Source organism: Dasypus novemcinctus, chromosome 24, assembly GCF_030445035.2.
Source record: "Dasypus novemcinctus isolate mDasNov1 chromosome 24, mDasNov1.1.hap2, whole genome shotgun sequence".
Classification (NCBI taxonomy): Eukaryota; Metazoa; Chordata; class Mammalia; order Cingulata; family Dasypodidae; genus Dasypus; species Dasypus novemcinctus.
The window spans coordinates 49577153-49596688 of NC_080696.1; the positions used below are offsets into that span (position 1 = coordinate 49577153).

The following is a 19536-nucleotide window of genomic DNA, read 5'->3' on the forward strand; positions in this document are numbered from 1 at the left end:
GCTTCTCTGAATCTCAGTTTCCTTAGCTGTGAAATGGGGATGATAATAGCACCTACCTCACAGGGCTCTTGTGAGCATCTCAGTGCTTATTGCATGGAAGGTGCTTATCGCATGAAAGGTGCTTATCACCTGGGGTGTGCAGCTCCTCTTAGCATCTTACTCTATGGTGCTTTATCCTCACAATAGGCCTGTCGGGGCCGGCAGGCAGACATGATCACGTTTGTTCTGCAAATAAGGAAACTGAGGCTCACAGAAGGGACTGGCCTCAGGTCATCCAGCAAAGCTATGGCACAAGTGGTTGAGAACCCAGGCTGCCTGGCTCCCATCCCAGTGCTCCTGTGCTGCTGGTGGCCTCTTACTGGGCCCACTCTTCCTGGGAGTCCTGCCTCAGGAAGGCACTGGGACAGGACGGTGTGGAACTCGAGGAGTTGGGTGGGGTGGGATGGTGCCCTGCCTGTGGCTGCTCATCTATGCAGGTTCCCACATGCCCTTGGTACTCAAGGAGATGATGGCGTGGGTTCCCCTGACCTGGCTGTAGCCTCTGGGGTCTTGCCAGGCCCTGCCCCATCCCCCGCTCATTGTCTGAGTCCTGGTTCCAGCCACAGCCCCATCAGGGCTCAGAAGCTGGGTCTCCCTCCCTTTGTCCAGGACACTCTCCTTCCTGGGCATGAGCCTCTGTCTGGCCCTCATGTTCATCTGCTCCTGGTATTACGCCCTGGTGGCCATGCTCATTGCAGGCCTCATCTACAAGTACATCGAGTACCGTGGGTGAGTGTGGGAAGTGGGGAGGGGCAGGAAGGGCTGTGGGATGGGAGGGGTGTGGAGGGAGGAGAGGTGATTGGTGGTGGTGAGGTGGGGGTGGGGACGAGGCATGTTGGGGGTGGGGTGGGGGTGGGAATGATTGGTGCAGGAGAGTGGGGACAGAGTGGAGGGGAAGGGGTGACATGGGATGGGATTGGGAACGGAGGGAGGGCAGGATGGTACTGCTCCATGGTCCCTTTACCTGGTCCCCAGGGCAGAGAAGGAGTGGGGCGATGGGATCCGAGGCCTGTCTCTCAGCGCTGCCCGCTATGCTCTCTTGCGCCTGGAGGAAGGACCCCCACACACCAAGAACTGGAGGTAAGTGCTGGGGGCAGGGGTGTGAGGGACTCAGGGGAGGCAGTGGAAGGCAGCCAGTGCCTGACCTGCCCTACTTGCTTCACATTGCTGAGTGGTCCCTCATCGGCGTTCCCGTAACCTCTCTTCATTAGAACCCAGCCTTGTCCAAATCCTTCCCCCTTCCAGCACCCAAGCCTGAGCTGAGTTTCAGATAGTTGGTCCCCACCCCCAGCCTTCTGACCATCTTTTCATTCATTCATTCAATCTGTCATTTGTTTAAAACATTTACGAATGGTTGATATGTGCCAAGCCCCCTTCTAGTCTCTGGGAATGTCGTGAGATCACAGTTCCATGGAGGTGGCACACAGAGACAGAGAACTGTAGCATCATGTAGTGCTTGCTCTGGGGGAGATGGAATCACTCATTTTGGGAATTAGAGGGGCTGTTAGGAATCTCTAGTTAATAATGCCATTCCTCCATTTTATTCGTGTGAAAATCAAGGACCAGAGAGGGACTCAGAGTTTATAGAAGGTAGAACTAGAGCCAGAATCTTTGCTTCCTGCCTCTCAGCCCAGGATGCTTTGCAGCTGACTACTTTGCACACCCATCCTCTCAATCATCTGCTTAAGGTTCACTTGCCAAGAGTAAGACCTGAAACTCTGAACTATGCCTAGGACTTTGTTGAGTTGTCTTTGCTGAGGGCAATTAAACTGGGGCTTCCAGAGACCAGGGATTTGTATTACTTGTATAAGAATCCTCAAATGCCTAGCACAGGTTGTAGCCCAGAGTAGATGCTTGAGAATGCTTATTAAATTGATGGGTGGTGGATGGATGGGATAGCTAACTGAATAAGGAAATCAGTGGATAAATAGATGGGTAGATGGGTAAGTGTATTATATACGGGAGGATGGTTGGATGAATAGATGGATGAGTGAATGGATAGTGAGTAGGTGGATGTTTGTGAAGAGTTAATGAATAATATATGGGTAGGTAAATGAATATGGATGTAAATGGATGACTGAAGGATAAAATAAATGGGTAGGTTGGTGGATGGATGGATGGATGATGGATGAATTGATGGATAGGTGGGTGGACAGATGGATTGGGTGGGGAGATGGTTGGTTGGATGGATAGATATTCAAGGAATGGATGGATGGACATCTAGATGGATTGATGAGTGGATGTGGGTTAAGAATGATGGGTATAAAGGTGAATTGGTGGTGGGCATATGGGGGGGGGGTGAGTAGGTGGTGGCTGGATCATGTGACTCTGAGCCCTCTTTAGACCACAGCTGCTGGTGCTGGTGCGTGTGGACCAAGATCAGAACGTGGTGCATCCCCAGCTGCTCTCTTTGACCTCCCAGCTCAAGGCAGGGAAGGGCCTGACCATCGTGGGCTCTGTCCTTGAGGGCACCTTTCTGGACAACCATCCTCAGGCTCAGCGGGCAGAGGAGGTGAGCAGAGACCCTGGCGGGGTGGGGCAAGGGAAGTGCCCTCAGGAAGGCAGTCTTGTCCCCTTATACATCCTTCCTTACCACCTTTGGGGTCAAAAGACACTCAGGCTCTGATGTCCTCTTCCTTAGAAGAGGAGCCTAAAGTCTCAAGGAATGAGTTCTTTAGACTCCAACTCAAAACCAAAAACCATCAGACAAAGATGGCGCATTTTATGGGTAAGGAAAGTGAGCTCACTTGCTAAAGGACAGAAAACTGCGACTCAGTGTTAGGACTGCTTGATTTATACTCCAAACTTCTTCCTGTCAAACCAAAAATCTTTCATGGTGTTTTCACATCTATGGACTTATTTGGTTCCCCTACTTCATGGGGTAGGCAGGGTTAGGGTCCACATTTGGCACAAGAGGAAACTGAGGCCCAGAGAGGGAAAGCAGTATGTGGAAAGTCACACAGTGGCTGGAAGCACAGTCAGGATTTGACCCAGGGCCCTTTCAGCATGCTGTGTCCCATCTACTGGTCCAGGATTCCAGCCTTGCACCCACAGAGCAGAGTGCAGAGCCGGCACTAAGTGATGTCTAGAACCTGATGGGTAGCAGAGGAAGTGGGTTTGTTCAGCAGTCAGGCCTGTCTGTCCTAGGGCCTGGGGCCCCGACAGAGGCAAGGTGAGACAGGGGAGGGGCTCCCAACTGCTTGTGACGTCTGCTGTTTCTGCCTCACTGGGCCTTCACACCCATCTTTCAGGGCCGGGAGCTGGGGGCCTTGCTGGTCAGTTCAGGCAGCAGAGGAGCTGCTGGGTAGCAGGACTGGCCTAGCACCAGTGGGGATGGAGATATTTAAGCCCACGCCCAGCCCTGGAGGTGGCTGCAGCCCCCTGGGGAAGAGAGAACACGCAGAGGCTCTCAAACATGTTAGATGCTGGAGTTACTAGCATAAGGGCCCTACATGCGTCGAGTGTGTGCTCTCCTAAGTCCTTCCAGCCATCGTGCCATGTCATCCTCCCTGGTCTTAATGAGGTGGGTGCCATGACCTCCACTTAACGGATGATAAAACCTCAGAGCGGTTAGGTGATTTGCCCAAGGTCACATAGCCAAGAAGTGGCAGGGGTAGAAATTGAAATTTGACATCAGGATAGTGATTAAGACTGTGGGGTCTAGAGCCAGACTCCCTGGATTTGGAGCCCACAGTAACACCCACGAGCTCTGTGGCTCCCCTTGGCTGTGCGGCCTTAAGGCAGCCTCTGCGCCCTGATTTCCTCCTCTATAAAATGGGAGCAGTAGAGGCTCCTCCCCATAGAGCAGATTAAATGTGCACTTAAAATTCTTATTATTATGCTACTTTTAAAAATTGTTAGAAGTTTGGCCACGCAGAGAAATGCACCTTAATTCTGTTCCGGGTGGGGGGAGTGGTATCCCAGGACGGTGACATCTGTTGGACCAGGCAGGGTGTAATGTACGGCAGGGGTGCAGCAATGGTAGGAGGGCAGGAAGTGTGGGGTCAGATCACAGAGAGCCCTGACTGATAGCAAGGAGTGGGGGCTACAGGCAATGGGGACCATGTGCGATTTTGGCACCAGGGGCTGATGTGGTCAGAAATAAGCTTCTGGAAGATGGGGGTGGATAGAGGGGTGAGGCAGGAGGTCCGAAAGCAGCAAGGGGCTGGGCCAGGGCCAGGGAGGCCTGAGACTGCTCCTTGCCTCACCTCCCCCAGTCCATCCGGCGCCTGATGGAGGCAGAGAAGGTGAAAGGTTTCTGCCAGGTGGTGATTTCTTCGAACCTGCGTGATGGCGTGTCCCACCTCATTCAGTCTGGGGGTCTCGGGGGGCTGCAGCACAACACCGTGCTCGTTGGCTGGCCCCGCAACTGGCGGCAGAAGGAAGATCATCAGACCTGGAGGAACTTCATCGGTAATGGGCTGTGGTGGGGCTGGGGGCTCCCCCTCCCACCAGGACCATTTCCTTGGCATTGCGAGGGTGGGTGGGGCATGTGTAGGTGACGGCACTCAAAGCTGACCATGTGCCAGGCGCTGTGCTACACGCCGGGGACTCAGCCGTCAATAGGATGGATGGTCTTGGCTCCCATGGAGCTCACGGTCCTGGGAAGAGGACAGTGCAGGGCAGCGGGGAGAACTGCAGCTTTGAAGTCACGGGGGCCTGGGGCTAAATCTCAGCTCTGGCACTACCTAGCTGTGTGATTGCACAGAAGTGACTCACCCTCTCTGAGCACAAGACTTCTTGGTAATAGTAATAGAAAAATGAAATAGCACCAGAATGTATACTGCATGCCGGGCAAGTTTTCTCTAATCTTTAATTATCTCCTCAGTCTTATGACTGAGGCACTGTTTTCTCCAATTTATTGGTTGTGAGACTGAGACACAGAGAGATTAAGGAATTTGCTCCAGGTCACACAGCTGGTAAGGCAGGATTTAAACCAGCCCAGAGTCTGCACTGTTAACTCCAGGCTCTTCTCTCTACCTTATAGGTAGATCATAGTTACAAGTTTTGGGAGGACTAAATGAGTTTATGCATGGTTTATGGTAGGGCTCATTATTATCAAAAAGGGCAGGGTGGAGTGATTGTCATTTGACAGATGAGGAAACTGAGGCCCACAGAGGTCAAAGGGCTTTCCCAAGTCCAAACAACATCTACCTGAAGAGGCCCAGGTAGGTGATTTTCTGACCACCCAGCCCAAGGCCAAGGCCAGGTGGGAGAGAGATGCTGGATTCCAGGAGCCCCTGTGGCTCTTTCTGGATGCTGTGGGGGAACTGGAGTCACCGTCACCCCCTCTGGGCCTCTCCTCGGCCTCCCCCCAGAGCTGGTCCGGGAAACCACAGCTGCCCACCTGGCCCTGTTGGTCACAAAGAACGTTGCCATGTTTCCTGGGAACCCCGAGCGCTTTTCCGAGGGCAGCATCGATGTCTGGTGGATCGTGCACGACGGGGGCATGCTCATGCTGCTGCCCTTCCTGCTGCGGCACCACAAGGTGAGCGCACGCTTGTGCGTGAGTGTGCATGCGTGCGCACATGTGTGTATGAGTGCATCTGCGTGCGTGTGTGCATGTGCACACAGATGTGCGAGCACTGTGTGTGTGTGTGCACGCACAGCCGCGGACCAGGCTCGTGGGCTCTGACTGGGGCCAGCCGCCATGTCCTTCCTCTCTTGTGAGCTCCCGGGAAAACGATCCTGTAACCTTTTCGATTCTGAGATGGTAGGCATTGCATCTCCCGATCCAGGAGTCCTTGCCCCTTTAAAGGAGAGCAGTGATTGGTTAATGGGGGAACCTCAGACCTAAGTGGGGGTGTTTTTGTAGGGAGGGGGCCTGAGACAGAGGCTCGCAGGTTGGCATTTATGTGGGGGCGAGTGGGAAGAAGGAGGGGACAGGGTCCTCTCTAGGTTCTGGCCCTGGGTCTCTGCACTGCATCGGGCCTGAACCTTCCTCCACCCCCTGCACCTCTGCAGGTCTGGCGGAAATGCAAGATGCGGATCTTCACTGTGGCCCAGATGGATGACAACAGCATCCAGATGAAGAAGGACCTGACCACGTTTCTGTACCATTTACGTATTACCGCAGAGGTTGAGGTGGTGGAGATGGTGAGTCCCCAGACGCCACCCTAGAAGTTTTGGAGGCCCACCTGGGCCTCTTCCCTCTTGATTCCAGCACCGAATGGGGCAACTCCAACACCCACCAGCCGTGATGCTGGACCCCTCCCCTGCCCACGTCTTTGCCGCTCATGTATTCACCCGAGGGCGGCCACTCATCCCTCCCTCTTTTAAATGCGTGGCTCTATCAGTGCTCCTTCCATGCCAGGTCTTCTCTGTGCTTTGTATATATTAATTCTCATGACTTATGAGATAGATACAATTATTACTTTCATCTCCATTTTACAGATTAGGAAGTTGAGGCACAGAAAAGTAATTTGCCCCCAATACACAATGCAGCAAATGACAGCCAGGATTCAAATCCAGGCAGAGTCTGCGCTCCTAACACCTGTGCTATACAGCCTCTCATCCATCCACCCCCACCTCAGTTTATTTATCCACCCACTCATCCCTCTGTGCATTCATTAATCTACCCATAGATTCATTAATTTATTCATTCATGTACTCACCCATTCATTCACCCATATATATATTCACTCATCCTTTTGTTTCTCCCCCTTCTCCATTCACCCAGGTAATTCATTAATCTACTCATTCATTAATTCATCCATTCCTATGCCTGGTCCTGTACTGGGCTGAGGAGGGAATGAGCTGCGCTGCCTTAATTAGCATCACACTTTCTGTTCCATCCTCACCGCCCACAACTCTTCATTAAACTTGGTCCTTAGTTAGACTAGCAGGAGGAAGGGGCCCTGCATCCCTTCCCTTGACCTTGCACCTGAGCTCAGAGCTCATGCTTTCCTCCCTTGCTCCCCTCTCCTCACCCCTGCCTCTGCCCACAGCACGAGAGTGACATTTCGGCTTACACCTATGAGAAGACGCTGGTGATGGAGCAGCGCTCCCAGATCCTCAAGCAGATGCATTTAACCAAGAATGAGCGGGAGCGGGAGGTGAGGTTGGCTGAGTACTGAAAGCACCACAGTTTTGGGTCTGCATAGGTGTAGGATGGGCCAAGGCTGATGCTCCTGGCCACTGGCCTTTCTCCTGCAGCTTTACTCATCACCCTTATTCCCCCTATCCCTGCGTCCTGACACTGGCTCCCCAGGAGAGGAGGCACATACTGCAACTGCATCTAACCAGCCTACCAATCAGGGTGCAGAAGGGACCTTGGCATGGGTGACAGATATTCCCCTCCGCACGTGGCTTCTGGGACCTGAGGGAGAGTGGTGGGTGCTCATATAGATAGAAGGTCCCTGGAGTGGATGATGATGTCTCAGAGTATGGACTGCAGTGGAGGGGACAAGGTTTTATGTAATAGACCCTCAGAGAAAGGGTGACAAATGGCTACTTAGGGATACAGGTGGTGCGTGAGGGGTGGGTGTAAGATCCCCCAGGTGTGGGTAGTGTGGAAGCACTGGCCCCCTGGAATATGAACGGAAGAGCCACTCCAGGGCTTGGTTGTTGGACCTTTGGAGAAATGAATGATGGTATGCCATGGCTGGGAGCAGAAGAGCTCCCGGAGGTGGGTGGTAGGTCGCATGGGGAAATGAGTGGTGGAGCCTATAGATGAGGGTGATGGGTCACTGCAAATGTGGTTGATGGATGACCAAGGGGATAAGTGATGACCATTTTTAGCAGGGAAGGATAGGCCCTCCGGGGATGAGGATGTTATCCAGGGCTGATAGTCAGAGCTGGCTGTGGACTGTGGTGCTAGTCCAGGTTACGTGCAGCGTCAGGCATTAACCCTTTGGTCCCGGTGGTGGGGAGGGTGGGGGTACTGGAGAGGGGTTTAGGTGGCCAGGTCAGTGGGGGCAGTGTGTTCTTTAGTATGGAAGCACCTGCAATCCTTTAACAACTGGTACAGGTTCCAAAAATGCGTGTCCTAGCTGAACATCAGCTTTGGTGGCAGCTTGTAAAGCGTGGGTGTGACTCCCAGCAGAGCCGGTGCCAACCTGTGTCATTCCCCAGATCCAGAGTATCACAGATGAGTCTCGAGGCTCAATCCGGAGAAAGAATCCAGCCAACACCCGGCTCCGCCTCAACGTCCCAGAAGAGACGGCTGGTGACAGTGAGGAGAAACCAGAGGAGGAGGTGTGCAGCTGGGGTGGTGTAGGCCCCGCCACTGGGAGCAGAACCTTTGGCTGCCAAAGGAATCACCTGCTATGCCTTCATTCATCCCTCAGGTGCAGCTGATCCACGACCAGAGCGCTCCCAGCTGCCCCAGCAGCTCGCCGTCCCCAGGGGAGGAGCCTGAGGGGGAGGGGGAGGCAGATCCTGAGAAGGTGCATCTCACCTGGACCAAGGACAAGTCCGGGGAAGAGAAGAATAAGGGCCCCAGTCCCGTCTCCTCCGAGGGCATCAAGGACTTCTTCAGCATGAAGCCGTACGGGCCTTGGGGTTAAGGGCTGGGGCTGGGTGAGCCCAAAGAATCTTTCCTCCTGATGGCAGAGCCAAAGAGCAGAAGGAGCCCTGGGCTGGCAGGCCAGAGACCCAGCTCAGACCTGGTCCTTTCCCCATCTGAGGACTAGGGGCTGAGCCTGATTGCTAAGGATCAGAACTCGCAGGTGCAGGCAGTGGGAAGGTGAAGTGGGAGCTGGGAGACTGGGGCTAGTATTCATTCAGGGTAGATGCAGTGGCTCAGGCCCCCCCCCCCCCCGTGCTCCCTCTTTTTCTGATCCTTCTTTTTTACTTCCTCTTTTTGCTTCTCTTGTTTCCTGAAGGGAGTGGGAGAACTTGTAAGTGCTTCCTAGTTTTTTCATTCTCTCTTTTGGGTTGGCCAGGGTCCCTGCTCTTTTCGCTCCATCACAAGCCCCTGATTCCTGCCCCTGACGTCTGGGGTCTCCAGCCCATCTTGGAGAGATCTGGGTTGGAGATCCCCAGCTGGCAAGGACCAGGCTGCAGCAGCCCAGTCTGACCGGGGTCTGGAAGGGTGACTGGGGTCAAGTCTCCTATCCCCCAGGCTCAGGCGCGTTTGCTCCTGCCTTCCTCCCGCAGGAACCAGTCCAACGTGCGGCGCATGCACACCGCGGTGCGGCTGAACGAGGTCATCGTGAAGAAATCTCGGGAGGCCAAGCTTGTTTTGCTCAACATGCCCGGGCCTCCCCGGAACCGCAACGGCGATGAAAACTGTATCCTGAGGTTAAAATCGGGGGAAGGGGGAAATGGGCGTCAGGGGACCTGGGTCCTAGCCCAGGACTGGAAGAGCTGAGGCAGGCCCGCCACGGGATCAGCACCTCGGACAGGGGCGTGGGCTCGACCTCAATTCCTTGGCGAGGGCAAGGGGCCGGGTCTTTCTCCTTGACGGGAGCTCAGACATGGAGTTCCTCGAGGTCCTCACCGAGCACCTGGACCGGGTGATGCTGGTCCGCGGCGGCGGCCGTGAGGTCATCACCATCTACTCCTGAGAGCCAGGACCTGCCACCCGGGTCCGAGCGCGCCCGGCCCGCGGCCCCGGAGCCCTCGCCGCGCCCCCCGCCGCTGTCACCGTTTACATACAGACCCTGTGCCCGCGCCCTGGCCCCTTTCCCCGCTGCCTGAAGCCCGGAGGCCTCGCCCATCGGGGCTGACTCGGAGAGGACGGCCCCGCGCGGAGCCCAGAACCCCAAGCGCCGCGTCGGCCGGTCGATCTGTCGGCCCCAGCTGCGCGGCCCTTTTTCTAAGTCCGGCCTCGCCCCGCCAGAGGAGACGCTGCAATAAAGGTCGGGAGGAGGCGCGGAGAGGAGCTGAGCGGAGCGGGGGCTTTGAGGACCTCCAGGTAGTCCACGCGGCCCTTTCCCCGCCCCGGCCCTCGCTCTGCTCCTCCCGCGCTGCTCCCCGACCTCCCCGCGGCCCGGGGGCGCGGGGGTGAGACGGTCGCTCCCGGCGGTATCCGCCGCCCTTTTGGCCGAGCCGGGGCACGCGGGCCGGCCGAGCCTATACATAGTGTACAGGAGACATCGCGTGTGTTTTTAACGTCCCCATATTTATGTGACTAGAAGCGCAACGGACTTCTCGCCACTGTGGAGCTCTCTCGCTGGGGGCGCCCAGGAGAGGCAAAAGGCCTCGGGAAGTTGGGTGTAACTTGACGTCTGAGTTTGAGAGCAAAAGTACTTCCGGCCCAGGCGGGGGTCGTGGTAATAGCCCCGCGACACCCCTGCCCCTCTCTGGCCTCCTCGCACTATGCGCGCGTCCTTGGCTTCTGACCCTTCCAACTCGTTCTTTTCCGAGCTGAGGTGAGCGAAGTGTCCAACTTCTCCTGGATTCACCTCCCGGCGGATGTGAGCTTCCACTGCGGCTCTCCCAGCCGTGTGCAGCCGCTTCCCCTCGGCTGTTACGCACGTGGAGCCAGGCTAGGGGAGGGGCGCGCCTCCAGAAGGGAGAAGCAGAGAGGCTCTAGCCCCACAGAGGGAGCCCCGCCCCGGTGCCTTCGCTGGGGGAGCAGGCGCCTCTCCCCCGTCGGCTTGTCGCCTGCTCCCCTTATCCCCTGGTTCCCGCCAAAGACTGAAATCGGGGAGCTGGAGGGTGCCCCCTCCCCAGTTTCCTCCCTGGGACAGGTAATGGAGGGAATAATTTTGGTTCAGGAGCAGAAGCCTCCCGCGAGGCCCTACACTGCTCCTGATGGCCTCTCCCTGGTCCCCAGTTGGCAACTCCAGCTTCGGGTACCCAATCACCTTCTCCCATTCCCGGGAAGCCCAGCCTCGCTGCCTAGCAGCGGCCTCTAGAGCTGTCTCCCAGGCACCCGTGCACAGGGGAAGGGCTGGAGTTGCCATTTGCTTTGTTCTTAGGGCCTTCCCGCTCTTCTCCAACTAGACCCACAGTAAGGCATTTGGTTTCCCCAACTCCGATCCTTGGGGCTTCAGCTCCACCAGCCCAGTCGGAGGCACACTCTGTCCCCACAGAAGGTGCACTGGCCGGGTTCCCTTCCCCCAGGGCTCATTAATAGGGGGACAGGCCCTGCATGCTTATTCCAGCACGCTCTGGGGCTGTGTATAGTACCTCTAGTCACAGGGCCTGGCCTGTGCACCTAGACATCCTGCCCACCTCCCAGAGCTGGGGCCTCCGGGTACTCCTGACCTCACCATGTCCTTTCCTTTGAGCCCAAGGCAGAGAGCCTGAGCTGGTGCCATCCAAGTGGGGCAGGTGCGGCTGGAGGCCAGAAGGTCTGCAGTTAAAGCCAGGTCCCTCAGATTTCGTCAGGGGACAGATGGATTCTCCCCAGTACCAATCAGAAAGTTGGGAGGTGTTGACACCAGCCCTGCATCTGTCAAGACTTCCCTCTGACAACCACAGCCCTTCCTGGCTTTCTAGGGGCTTTAACAATCCTGGGCTGGAGCAGTGGGCTGGGCTGGAGGGCATAGGGGCTGAGCCAGCATCAATTAGGGAACCAAAGTTGCACTATTTGGGCCGGGATTTCTGGTTTGCAAGAGCAGTTGCCGTTGATGAAAACAAACATCCCACAACAAAAACCCGTTTTCTGTGCTACATGTGCAATATTTGTTATGAATGTTATCACAAGTCATTCATCAAATTATCTTTAAAATCACTGTAACTAGATGTTTCATGTTCATTCAAGTGACTTTTATTCTGAGTGCAATATTTCAATAGCCTTGTAGTGATACTAGTGTTGCTTTTGGTTTAGTTGATGTATGTGCAGGGCAATGCAATGCAATTGAAAACCCTTGTAAATAGGAGAGGTTGCAAACCAAATCAAGAGTATTTATTACTATTATTACTATTAATATTAGGCCTGCCTTTAATTTTCAGTGTGTTTTGGTATTCTGCTCTCTGCCTCAGTATTGATCTTGTGTTCTTTGTGCCAATATGAAAAGGAGAGGGTTGGTTCTTTCCTTTAATTGTTGAATGCTCCCACTTAATGCTTTATAGCTTTTACTGTATTAATTTTTTAGACTCCCGTCTGCACAAAATGCAATAAAAATGATTTTATTATACCCTTCATGGCCTGTGGCATACTGTCTGGACACTTGGGGGGAAGGATTAGTGGGTAAGAGGGGTACTTCCTTTAGGAGGACCCCAGACTCTCAACACTGACCTTCACTGACAGGAGAGAGAAGCTGAAGCCCCAGGTCTGGATGCTTAGTCTGTGCACTGACAGATTGTTCTGGGGCCCTGTCCTGGAGGGACAAAGCTTGCACTGCCCAGGGGTGGGTAGTGGGGCATGTGGCTGGTCCTAACCTGCGGGAGGCCTGTGTACCTCACTTGCCCACACATCCCAGCTTCCCTGACAGGCTGACAAGTAAATGCTTTTCATGACCCATCCTCGTTGTGATTCTATGGTTCTGCTAACTCTCTGTACTATGGGCAAAATGGGGGGTGGCAAATGAGAGGGAATTCCATCAGAAGAGTGCCCCATATCACTGGCCAGCACCTAGACATGGCCTCTTTACAGCCCCATTTTCCTTCCTTTCTAAGCCTGCTGAGAAACTGAAAGCCTACCAGAAGCAAGGATGTTTAACACATTATAATTAGCCAGCAAGCTCTGCCTTGAGCTATTATCAAAGCTTCTAATTAGGTAAGCTGTACAAGAAGAGAAGGTAAAGTTAAAAGATGTTTTGAGGCTGAACTGTAGCTTGAGGACGAAATGGAGCCTCAAGGAAGATGGAAACAGGGACCCTCCTCACGTTCCAACCCTGGGAATGAGTCCCCTAGAGAGAGGTGCTACAGATATTCCCACTCAAAAAAGATGAACACAGTTTTACTTTTTCATTTTAATTAAAAAGTAATCATCTCATCTTATTAACAACACAAGAGTTCCAAAGAGGAAAAAAACACTATGTAACACAAATAGGTCAGAACATAAAATGCTGCCATCTGGGTATCTTGAGTTTTTGAAACTACTGTTTGTTCACCTGCTGGCAGGGACTCAGCTGAAATCTCTTACTGCTCTCCCTCACTCCTGCCAGGGGTTCCTTGAGATGGTGATCCAAAAGGGCTCTGATGAGCTCTATCCCTACAGGAGGGCAGCTTCCTTTAGCTCCATTTTAGAGCAGCAGCCAGAGGCCCTCCCTCAACACTTTCAATCCGGCTCAAAATTGTATCAAGAACATGACCAGCTACCCAAAGTCTGGTATCAAAATGGTCCCTGCCTCCTGCTGCTCAGAAAACAGAACAAGAATCTAGATGAAAACAAGAGCCTGCTTTTTGAGCCTAAGACTCAAATCAATTACAAAAAATGGGTGTTCACTACCAGAGTCCGGAGTTGCCCTCTCAGGGCTGACTCCATGAAACTTCCACTGGAGAGGGAGATGCTGACAGAAATGTTAAGGGGGTAAGAGTGGTTGGGGCCCAGATTCACAGTTTGTACTAAAACTGCTGGAGATTGGAGCTGTTCAGTCCACCGAAGATCCTCCAATGAAGTGAAATAAAAACGAAAAGGAAAAAACCAAAACAAACAAACAAACAAACAAACAAACAAAAAACAAGAAAAACAAACCCAAACACCCCTGGTCCACTCCTAACCAACTCCAGGGCAAATGAGACATGAATTCTCATGCAGTTCCCCTTAACTATTGCCCACATGGGATGGTGGCCTGACGTGCTTGCTACCCTGCATGTGGCAGGGTCTGAACTCTGGGTGGTGCTGGGCTAGACTGCGAAGCCTCTGAAGGTTCAAAATGAACAAAGGTAGTGATAAGACAAATGCTATTTTAAACTCAGCTAGCTTGGGGCCTACCTGCTTCTTCCTTTCCTCCCCCTGACAAAGGGACCAGAGAAACCCACCAAATATAGACTGAGCCCAGATACCTGTACTGCCCAAGTGACCCCAGAAATATTTACTTTCTATAAACAAAACAAAATAAAGCAAGTCTCCACATAAAACAAAAACTGACAACAAACACCCCCCCTCCCCCCAAATGCAGTATAAACTCGACTCTGGAAGGAATAAGCAACATAGCCTTGAGCAGAGGAGAGAGCAGGTGGTAGAAACTTAAGACATTCAACGTGGACCTGGACAGGCGCAAAAGACATCCTCCAAACAACTCTATTTAGAACGCAGTAAGTGGGAGGAGGCCAGGGGATGGGGGGACAGGGAGTAGTTGAGCGATTTAGCCTCAATAATGCCTCTGGTAAGATCCCATGGGGGCCTGGGGCCGCCCCACCTGGGCTGTGGTCTGGCTTACAAGGTGGGAGAGAGCAGGGCCACTCTGGATCAGGGTGTCCAGGGCCTTCTGTACACTTGGATTGTCAAAGTTGATACCTGTGGAAGACACAGGCCTCTGGCTAGCCATGTTGCTGGCAGGCGCCAGGTGACTGGAAGGCTGGCCAAAGAGCCCTTGGGAAGGAGCCCCAGGCCTGGGGCCCATGTTCTGAGCAGATCCTGCCTGTCCCAAAATGTTTGGAGGCTGATTGCCAGAGGCCTGTGATCTTTGCTGAGGCTGGCTGTTGGCTGCTGTGGAAAAATTCTGGTTCTGTGTGCTTCCCGCAGCAACAGAGGAGGATGCAGAGCTGCTATTGGCCGCAACCGTGCCAGTATTGAAGAGGCTGAGGATTTTGGCCTGAAGCTCTTGCTGGGAAGTGGGGGTTGCAGCTGGAGTGGGTGTAGCAGAGGGGAGCACTTGACCACTCTGGAGTGGTTGGGAGCTTGGCTGTGTCTTCAGCGAGGCACCCGAAGTCGCCCCAAGTGGTTGGCGGGAAATCGGGCCTGGAAGACAGAAGAGGGAGGTTTCCAAGGGGCCACTTCATGCTATGTGCTACTTTCAGGAAACAACCTAATTTCCCCAGAGAACTGCTAACAAAAACGGGCATACATTTTGACTATTAGAGAGCCAGCAATGCAAGTCCAACCCACCACCATATTAACTATAGGGATCAGAATTCAGTACCCAAATCTTAACTTATCACTGTATCAGCAAGCAGGGATGACCCACAGGAGAACCCAAGGGATGGGCTTATTTCCCATACCCATCCCAAAGAGCCCTGGGCCTGACACCCTCCCAGAGCCTGGGGATTAGAGAAATGCAGAGTCAGAACTTCACCTCGGCCCTGCCACGTAGCTCACCAGGCAGAGAGTCGGTGCTGCTCCTCATAAGCCGCTCCTTCCGCTCTCGCAGGTAGTTGATGATCTTGTCAGTCTCTTCGGCAGTGAGGTACCTGTTGTCAGCCAGCAGGTTGATAAGGCTCTGGATGGCTGGAGGGTGCCCACCCCTTACACCCTGCTCAGGGCCTCCTCGCTCCCTTTCTTGTAGGATGGCTTCATCAGCCATCTTGGCTGCCTGTCTGGCAATCTCCTCACGTTCCTTCTCTCGGCACTCATTCTTGTAGCGCTCATAATTTCTGGCCACCAGCACCATGGCATCTGCTTGGGGCATGTTGCGATGCTCTGTGGGAGGGAATGACATGAGTTATTTTCTCCCATGACAGATCTGTGCCCACCTGCTAGACTACTGAGCCTTTCCTAACCTCAGACCAGCAAGAAAACCATTTCACTGACAAAAAGCCTTAGGGAGAGAAGTGTGTGTGTGTTTGTGTGTGTGTGTGGGGGGGGGGGGGGGTCAGAGGGAGATCAATGGATATCTTTGGCAGGGAACACATATCTGTATACAGAACTGGTTCTTTGGGGACAATTCCTAGATCACAGACTTATAGTAAAAACCAAAGAAACATGACGGCCTCCCACAGATTCAAACAGACCATATGGGAAATAACCACAGGAGGCAGGCCCAGCAGCTTCTAGACCAGCAGCAGGAGCCCAGAAAGCCCCTCTGTAAACCTGGCTCTCCACTGTGCGCCTCAAGACAGAGTTAGTTTACTGCTTTTTTAATCCATTAGTTCAAAGGTCATGGGTTAACATCAAAGTGTGATCCTAAATAACTCCTCTCTTTAACCCTGTGCAACATGGTTTCCAGATATTGAGAAGACTTCTCTGAACTTATATATATATATGTCTTCACACACTGAGGGCCATGCCTTGGAGCCAAGTGGCCCACAGAGGCCAATTGTATGGCTATAGGTTTAACAACTGGTCAGGCAAACTGAGATCCCAAATATGGTAGCAAAAGGGAAAAATCTGTCCTGCAGTGCCATGCACTGTAAGAGCACTGAGCTGGGCATCAGTTGGCTGAGTCAACACTGGGCTCAAAGTGGGCTAAAAGGTACTTCAAGGAAGGACGTGAAAGTACCAATCCTGAGCCTCCAGAGGTTGGGGTCTCTTCTAGGTTCTCATGGACCCCACTGGTCACTTTTCCAGAACAATTACAAATAGTATACTAATTGCCTGTGATCCCTCCCTGTCCTCCATTAGGAAGAATTAGGTGAAAGGAGACTATCACATGCAGTGTGCATGTGTCAGAGGTGCTGGGGCTAGCTCTCACTGGTGGGAGTCAACTGCGTGCATCTCCTTCCAACTACCACTTGTTATTTCGTGTTGATGGCTTGAAATAGGCCCTGGTAGAAGTATTTACACCATGGACAGCAGCAGATGCCACAAACCCGGGCCCTTCACCACCCTGGCTCAGAGAGATAAGTTATTAAATATTTGCCAGCATACGATTGTATAGTGTGCTATTGTATAGTGTGGGCTAAGTATGGCCCCACAACGGAAGCCATCTGAAATATTAAGATGGAAAAATCACTTTGCAAGTTCCCTCCAGTCTACTTATAGAAAGGTCCTATCATATTTGAGCCACAATTCATGAGTAAGTTGCTAAAAATTTGCTTCTTATGAGTAGGGCTAAAAGAATTAGTGGATTAGTGACTACCACTAGGATTCTGAACCATTTGGGCCTCTGTACCTTGTGGGGTTCCAAACATGATGTTAACTGTGCAGGAGCGATGAATTTGATGTTGTTGGGTGATGACAATAGCAAAAGGAGACCCTCCCCTGCTAACATCTTCCAAAGCTTGTGACAGCGACACCTCTGTGTTGAGGAAGATCAAGTCTACTACCATGCCCAGGTCTCGTACCTTCCGCCCCACAGATTCAGCATAATCTCTGTAGAAACAAACAGGGTCCAGGTGAGTCTTCCTTGACCAACTTTAAACCTGCTCATTGTTTCCACTCTGCTAGCTGTGCGTGCAGGTAGAAAGTTCAAATCCTAGCCTACACAGTCTCTCCCTAGTGTCTTCTTCAGGTTCCAAAGATCTAGGCCAATTTCCTTGCTTTACACTGGCTCACAACTATTTTGACCTGTCCAGGGTTACATAGGAAGTTGACTGTAGCACTATATTTAATACCAGGTGCTTTCCTTGATTTTCTGGTCCACTGATCCTTCCTTAACACCATCCTGTTGCTGCCTAAGACATGTAGTCTTTTGGGGAGGCTACATCACAGTGGGAAAATTATGGGCCTTAAAGTGAGAAGATGGGATAGGATCCTAGTTCTATCATTTACTTGCAAAGCTGTGATGTTTTAAGAAAATCCCTTTATGTCTTATGAACCTTTCTTTCCCAATACGATAAAAAAATAAGGTTGGCTCATATGTCATATCCTTGCCCTTTCCTGCCAATCTAATTAAATCCCTGATATTATATATTCTTCCCATAGGCCCGACTCATCACCTATACATTTTTGTCATCTTCTCAATTGGGGTAGAAATTCCACAAATGGCTGTGTGCTTGCTCTCTTTTATAGTCCCAGTACCTGGTATACAGTTGGCATTAAAAAAAAATTTGCTGAAAAAAATACACATGTAGCATGAATATTGCAAGTATTGAAAATAAATAATTTTTACCAGCCTCCCCCCCCCCAAAAAAACACACAAAAAGTAATAAAAATAATTTATGTAAACTGTCTACCACGGGGTAGTACAAAGAAGGTGTGAGGATGACAGCTATTATCATTTTCAAAATGAAGCCATCCACAGTTAAAGCAGCATCTATCTCGGACCAAGGCAGCTCAGAGCTTGCGAATTCTGCCTACTGCTTGTGTCTCAACACCTACCTCCCTAGATACTGCTTTGAAATTAGTTCTTTGACCCCAAACTGCTAGAAAATACATGAAATTATTTGCTAACCACCTGGGGAAAGGGAACACAACTTCTTGCCAAGCATACAAGCTGCTACTCCCTCTGCTTTCCTGCTCTGCCTGTTGGAGAGAATGCACAACAGAGGTGGCAGAGGTGGAATAAAATGGTGCTGTGAACTCTTGCTTGACTAACATGGTCATCTAACAGCTCTGCAAGGCCATGGCACTTCATAACGAAGGGCTGGTTCTTGAATAACAAATGCAGAGACATGTGCCTCCTAAAGTACTGGGGATTCAGTTTTGTTCCACAAAGGGGGCACCTACTGCTTTGACTGATGAACATCCATTCTCTCTTAAGTTTTCCTTTGGGAAGGTATCCCTCTCCCATGCTCAGTCCACATGGCTCCCCAGGGCTGATCCCACCCCTAGCTCTAGGTGGGCACCATGACCCAGGCTTGGCCAATCAGAGCATTTCAGCACCCCTGCCATAGTGATTTGTGTTCAGGAATGTCAGTGACCCAAGCAGTCCAATGAGAAATAATACCAGAATTTTTGGTGGAGGTTGTGGGAGAGAGAAACTCTCTTTCCACTCAGTGTGCTAACCTAAGACGACATAGGCCTGGAGGCTATGCCATTCTGCCTTTTCAAACAGAAAGCCTGACTGAGAATGAAAGGCAACACTGAGGAAAACAGTGTTAAGAGACCAACACAGTACCTTGGATCTTTACAGTTAAGCAAATCAAAAATTTTCCTTTTGGGCTTATGCCAATTTGAATAGGGCTTTCTGTCCCCTACAATTGAAAGAACTCTAGCTAATGCAGCACAGCAGTGTCAGAATACACAGCCCAAGTTTAATGGGAGAGCTGCCAAGGAGGAGCCTCAATTTCTCTTCTGACTATTCTCCTTACTGGGGAGTAAAATTCAAAGGGTGCTTACTTAGTTTGCTTATTGACGACAATCACAGAACAATCGACAGGCCTCTCAGCATCAAAGCGTCTCTGGATTTCCTCAAAATATTGACGATAAAGCTCTTCTCTACGCCGTTCCTCACGTTTCAGACGTTCTATAAGACACCACCAGGGAAAACTGAAACAAGGACTGTGCCTACAGGCTTTATTTTGAATTCTGAACTACTTGGAGACAGGATTTGTAACATACACTCTGAATGAATCTTCTAGTCCATCTCCTAAAACTAACCAGGATTAATATTTTCCTATTATAAATTCCTCAAAATGAAATGGTTGAATTAAGATGATGATTATTTTAATGCTTCTAATGCATACTGCCAAACTGTCCTGTAAAAGGCGTACTAATTTAAATCTCCATAGAAGTGGATCATCTAGTGCCTATTCCTTCACCCCTTAGTCAACACTGGGTATCATTCATTCTTTTTAATTCCTGCCAAACTGATAGGTAAAAAATGGCATTTCATTACTATCCTAATTTGCATTTTTTTGGACAATTATTTAAGACATTTATTGACAGTACTTGAG

The 19536-nt window shown here is 51.6% G+C and overlaps 2 protein-coding genes across 11 annotated transcripts in view; one reads left to right on the forward strand and one right to left on the reverse strand.

Annotated features, from left to right (window-relative positions):
* Window positions 1-12076, forward strand: part of SLC12A5 (solute carrier family 12 member 5) — a 44531-nt gene extending 32455 nt beyond the window's left edge. For both annotated transcript variants that reach the window (XM_004469890.5, XM_004469889.5), the window contains exons 15-26: window positions 649-768; window positions 1015-1119; window positions 2383-2551; window positions 4257-4452; window positions 5358-5527; window positions 6004-6135; window positions 6987-7094; window positions 8113-8235; window positions 8328-8527; window positions 8865-8879; window positions 9139-9272; window positions 9457-12076. In XM_004469890.5, coding sequence (XP_004469947.2) covers window positions 649-768; window positions 1015-1119; window positions 2383-2551; window positions 4257-4452; window positions 5358-5527; window positions 6004-6135; window positions 6987-7094; window positions 8113-8235; window positions 8328-8527; window positions 8865-8879; window positions 9139-9272; window positions 9457-9548 — 1564 coding nt within the window. In that variant the 3' untranslated portion in view covers window positions 9549-12076. The remainder of the gene's footprint in view (window positions 1-648; window positions 769-1014; window positions 1120-2382; window positions 2552-4256; window positions 4453-5357; window positions 5528-6003; window positions 6136-6986; window positions 7095-8112; window positions 8236-8327; window positions 8528-8864; window positions 8880-9138; window positions 9273-9456) is intronic.
* Window positions 12077-12833: 757 nt separating this feature from the next.
* NCOA5 (nuclear receptor coactivator 5) overlaps window positions 12834-19536 on the reverse strand; it is a 28615-nt gene continuing 21912 nt past the window's right edge. For 4 of the 9 annotated variants that reach the window (XM_071211745.1, XM_071211743.1, XM_004469886.5 and 1 more), the window contains 4 exons: window positions 18980-19106; window positions 16872-17071; window positions 15140-15460; window positions 12834-14782 (listed from right to left, as the gene is read on the reverse strand). In XM_071211745.1, coding sequence (XP_071067846.1) covers window positions 14193-14782; window positions 15140-15460; window positions 16872-17071; window positions 18980-19106 — 1238 coding nt within the window. In that variant the 3' untranslated portion in view covers window positions 12834-14192. Of the gene's footprint in view, window positions 14783-15116; window positions 15461-16871; window positions 17072-18979; window positions 19107-19536 lie in introns of all 9 variants that reach the window. The other 5 variants (XM_071211747.1, XM_071211746.1, XM_071211744.1 and 2 more) reach the window with 2 other exon arrangements.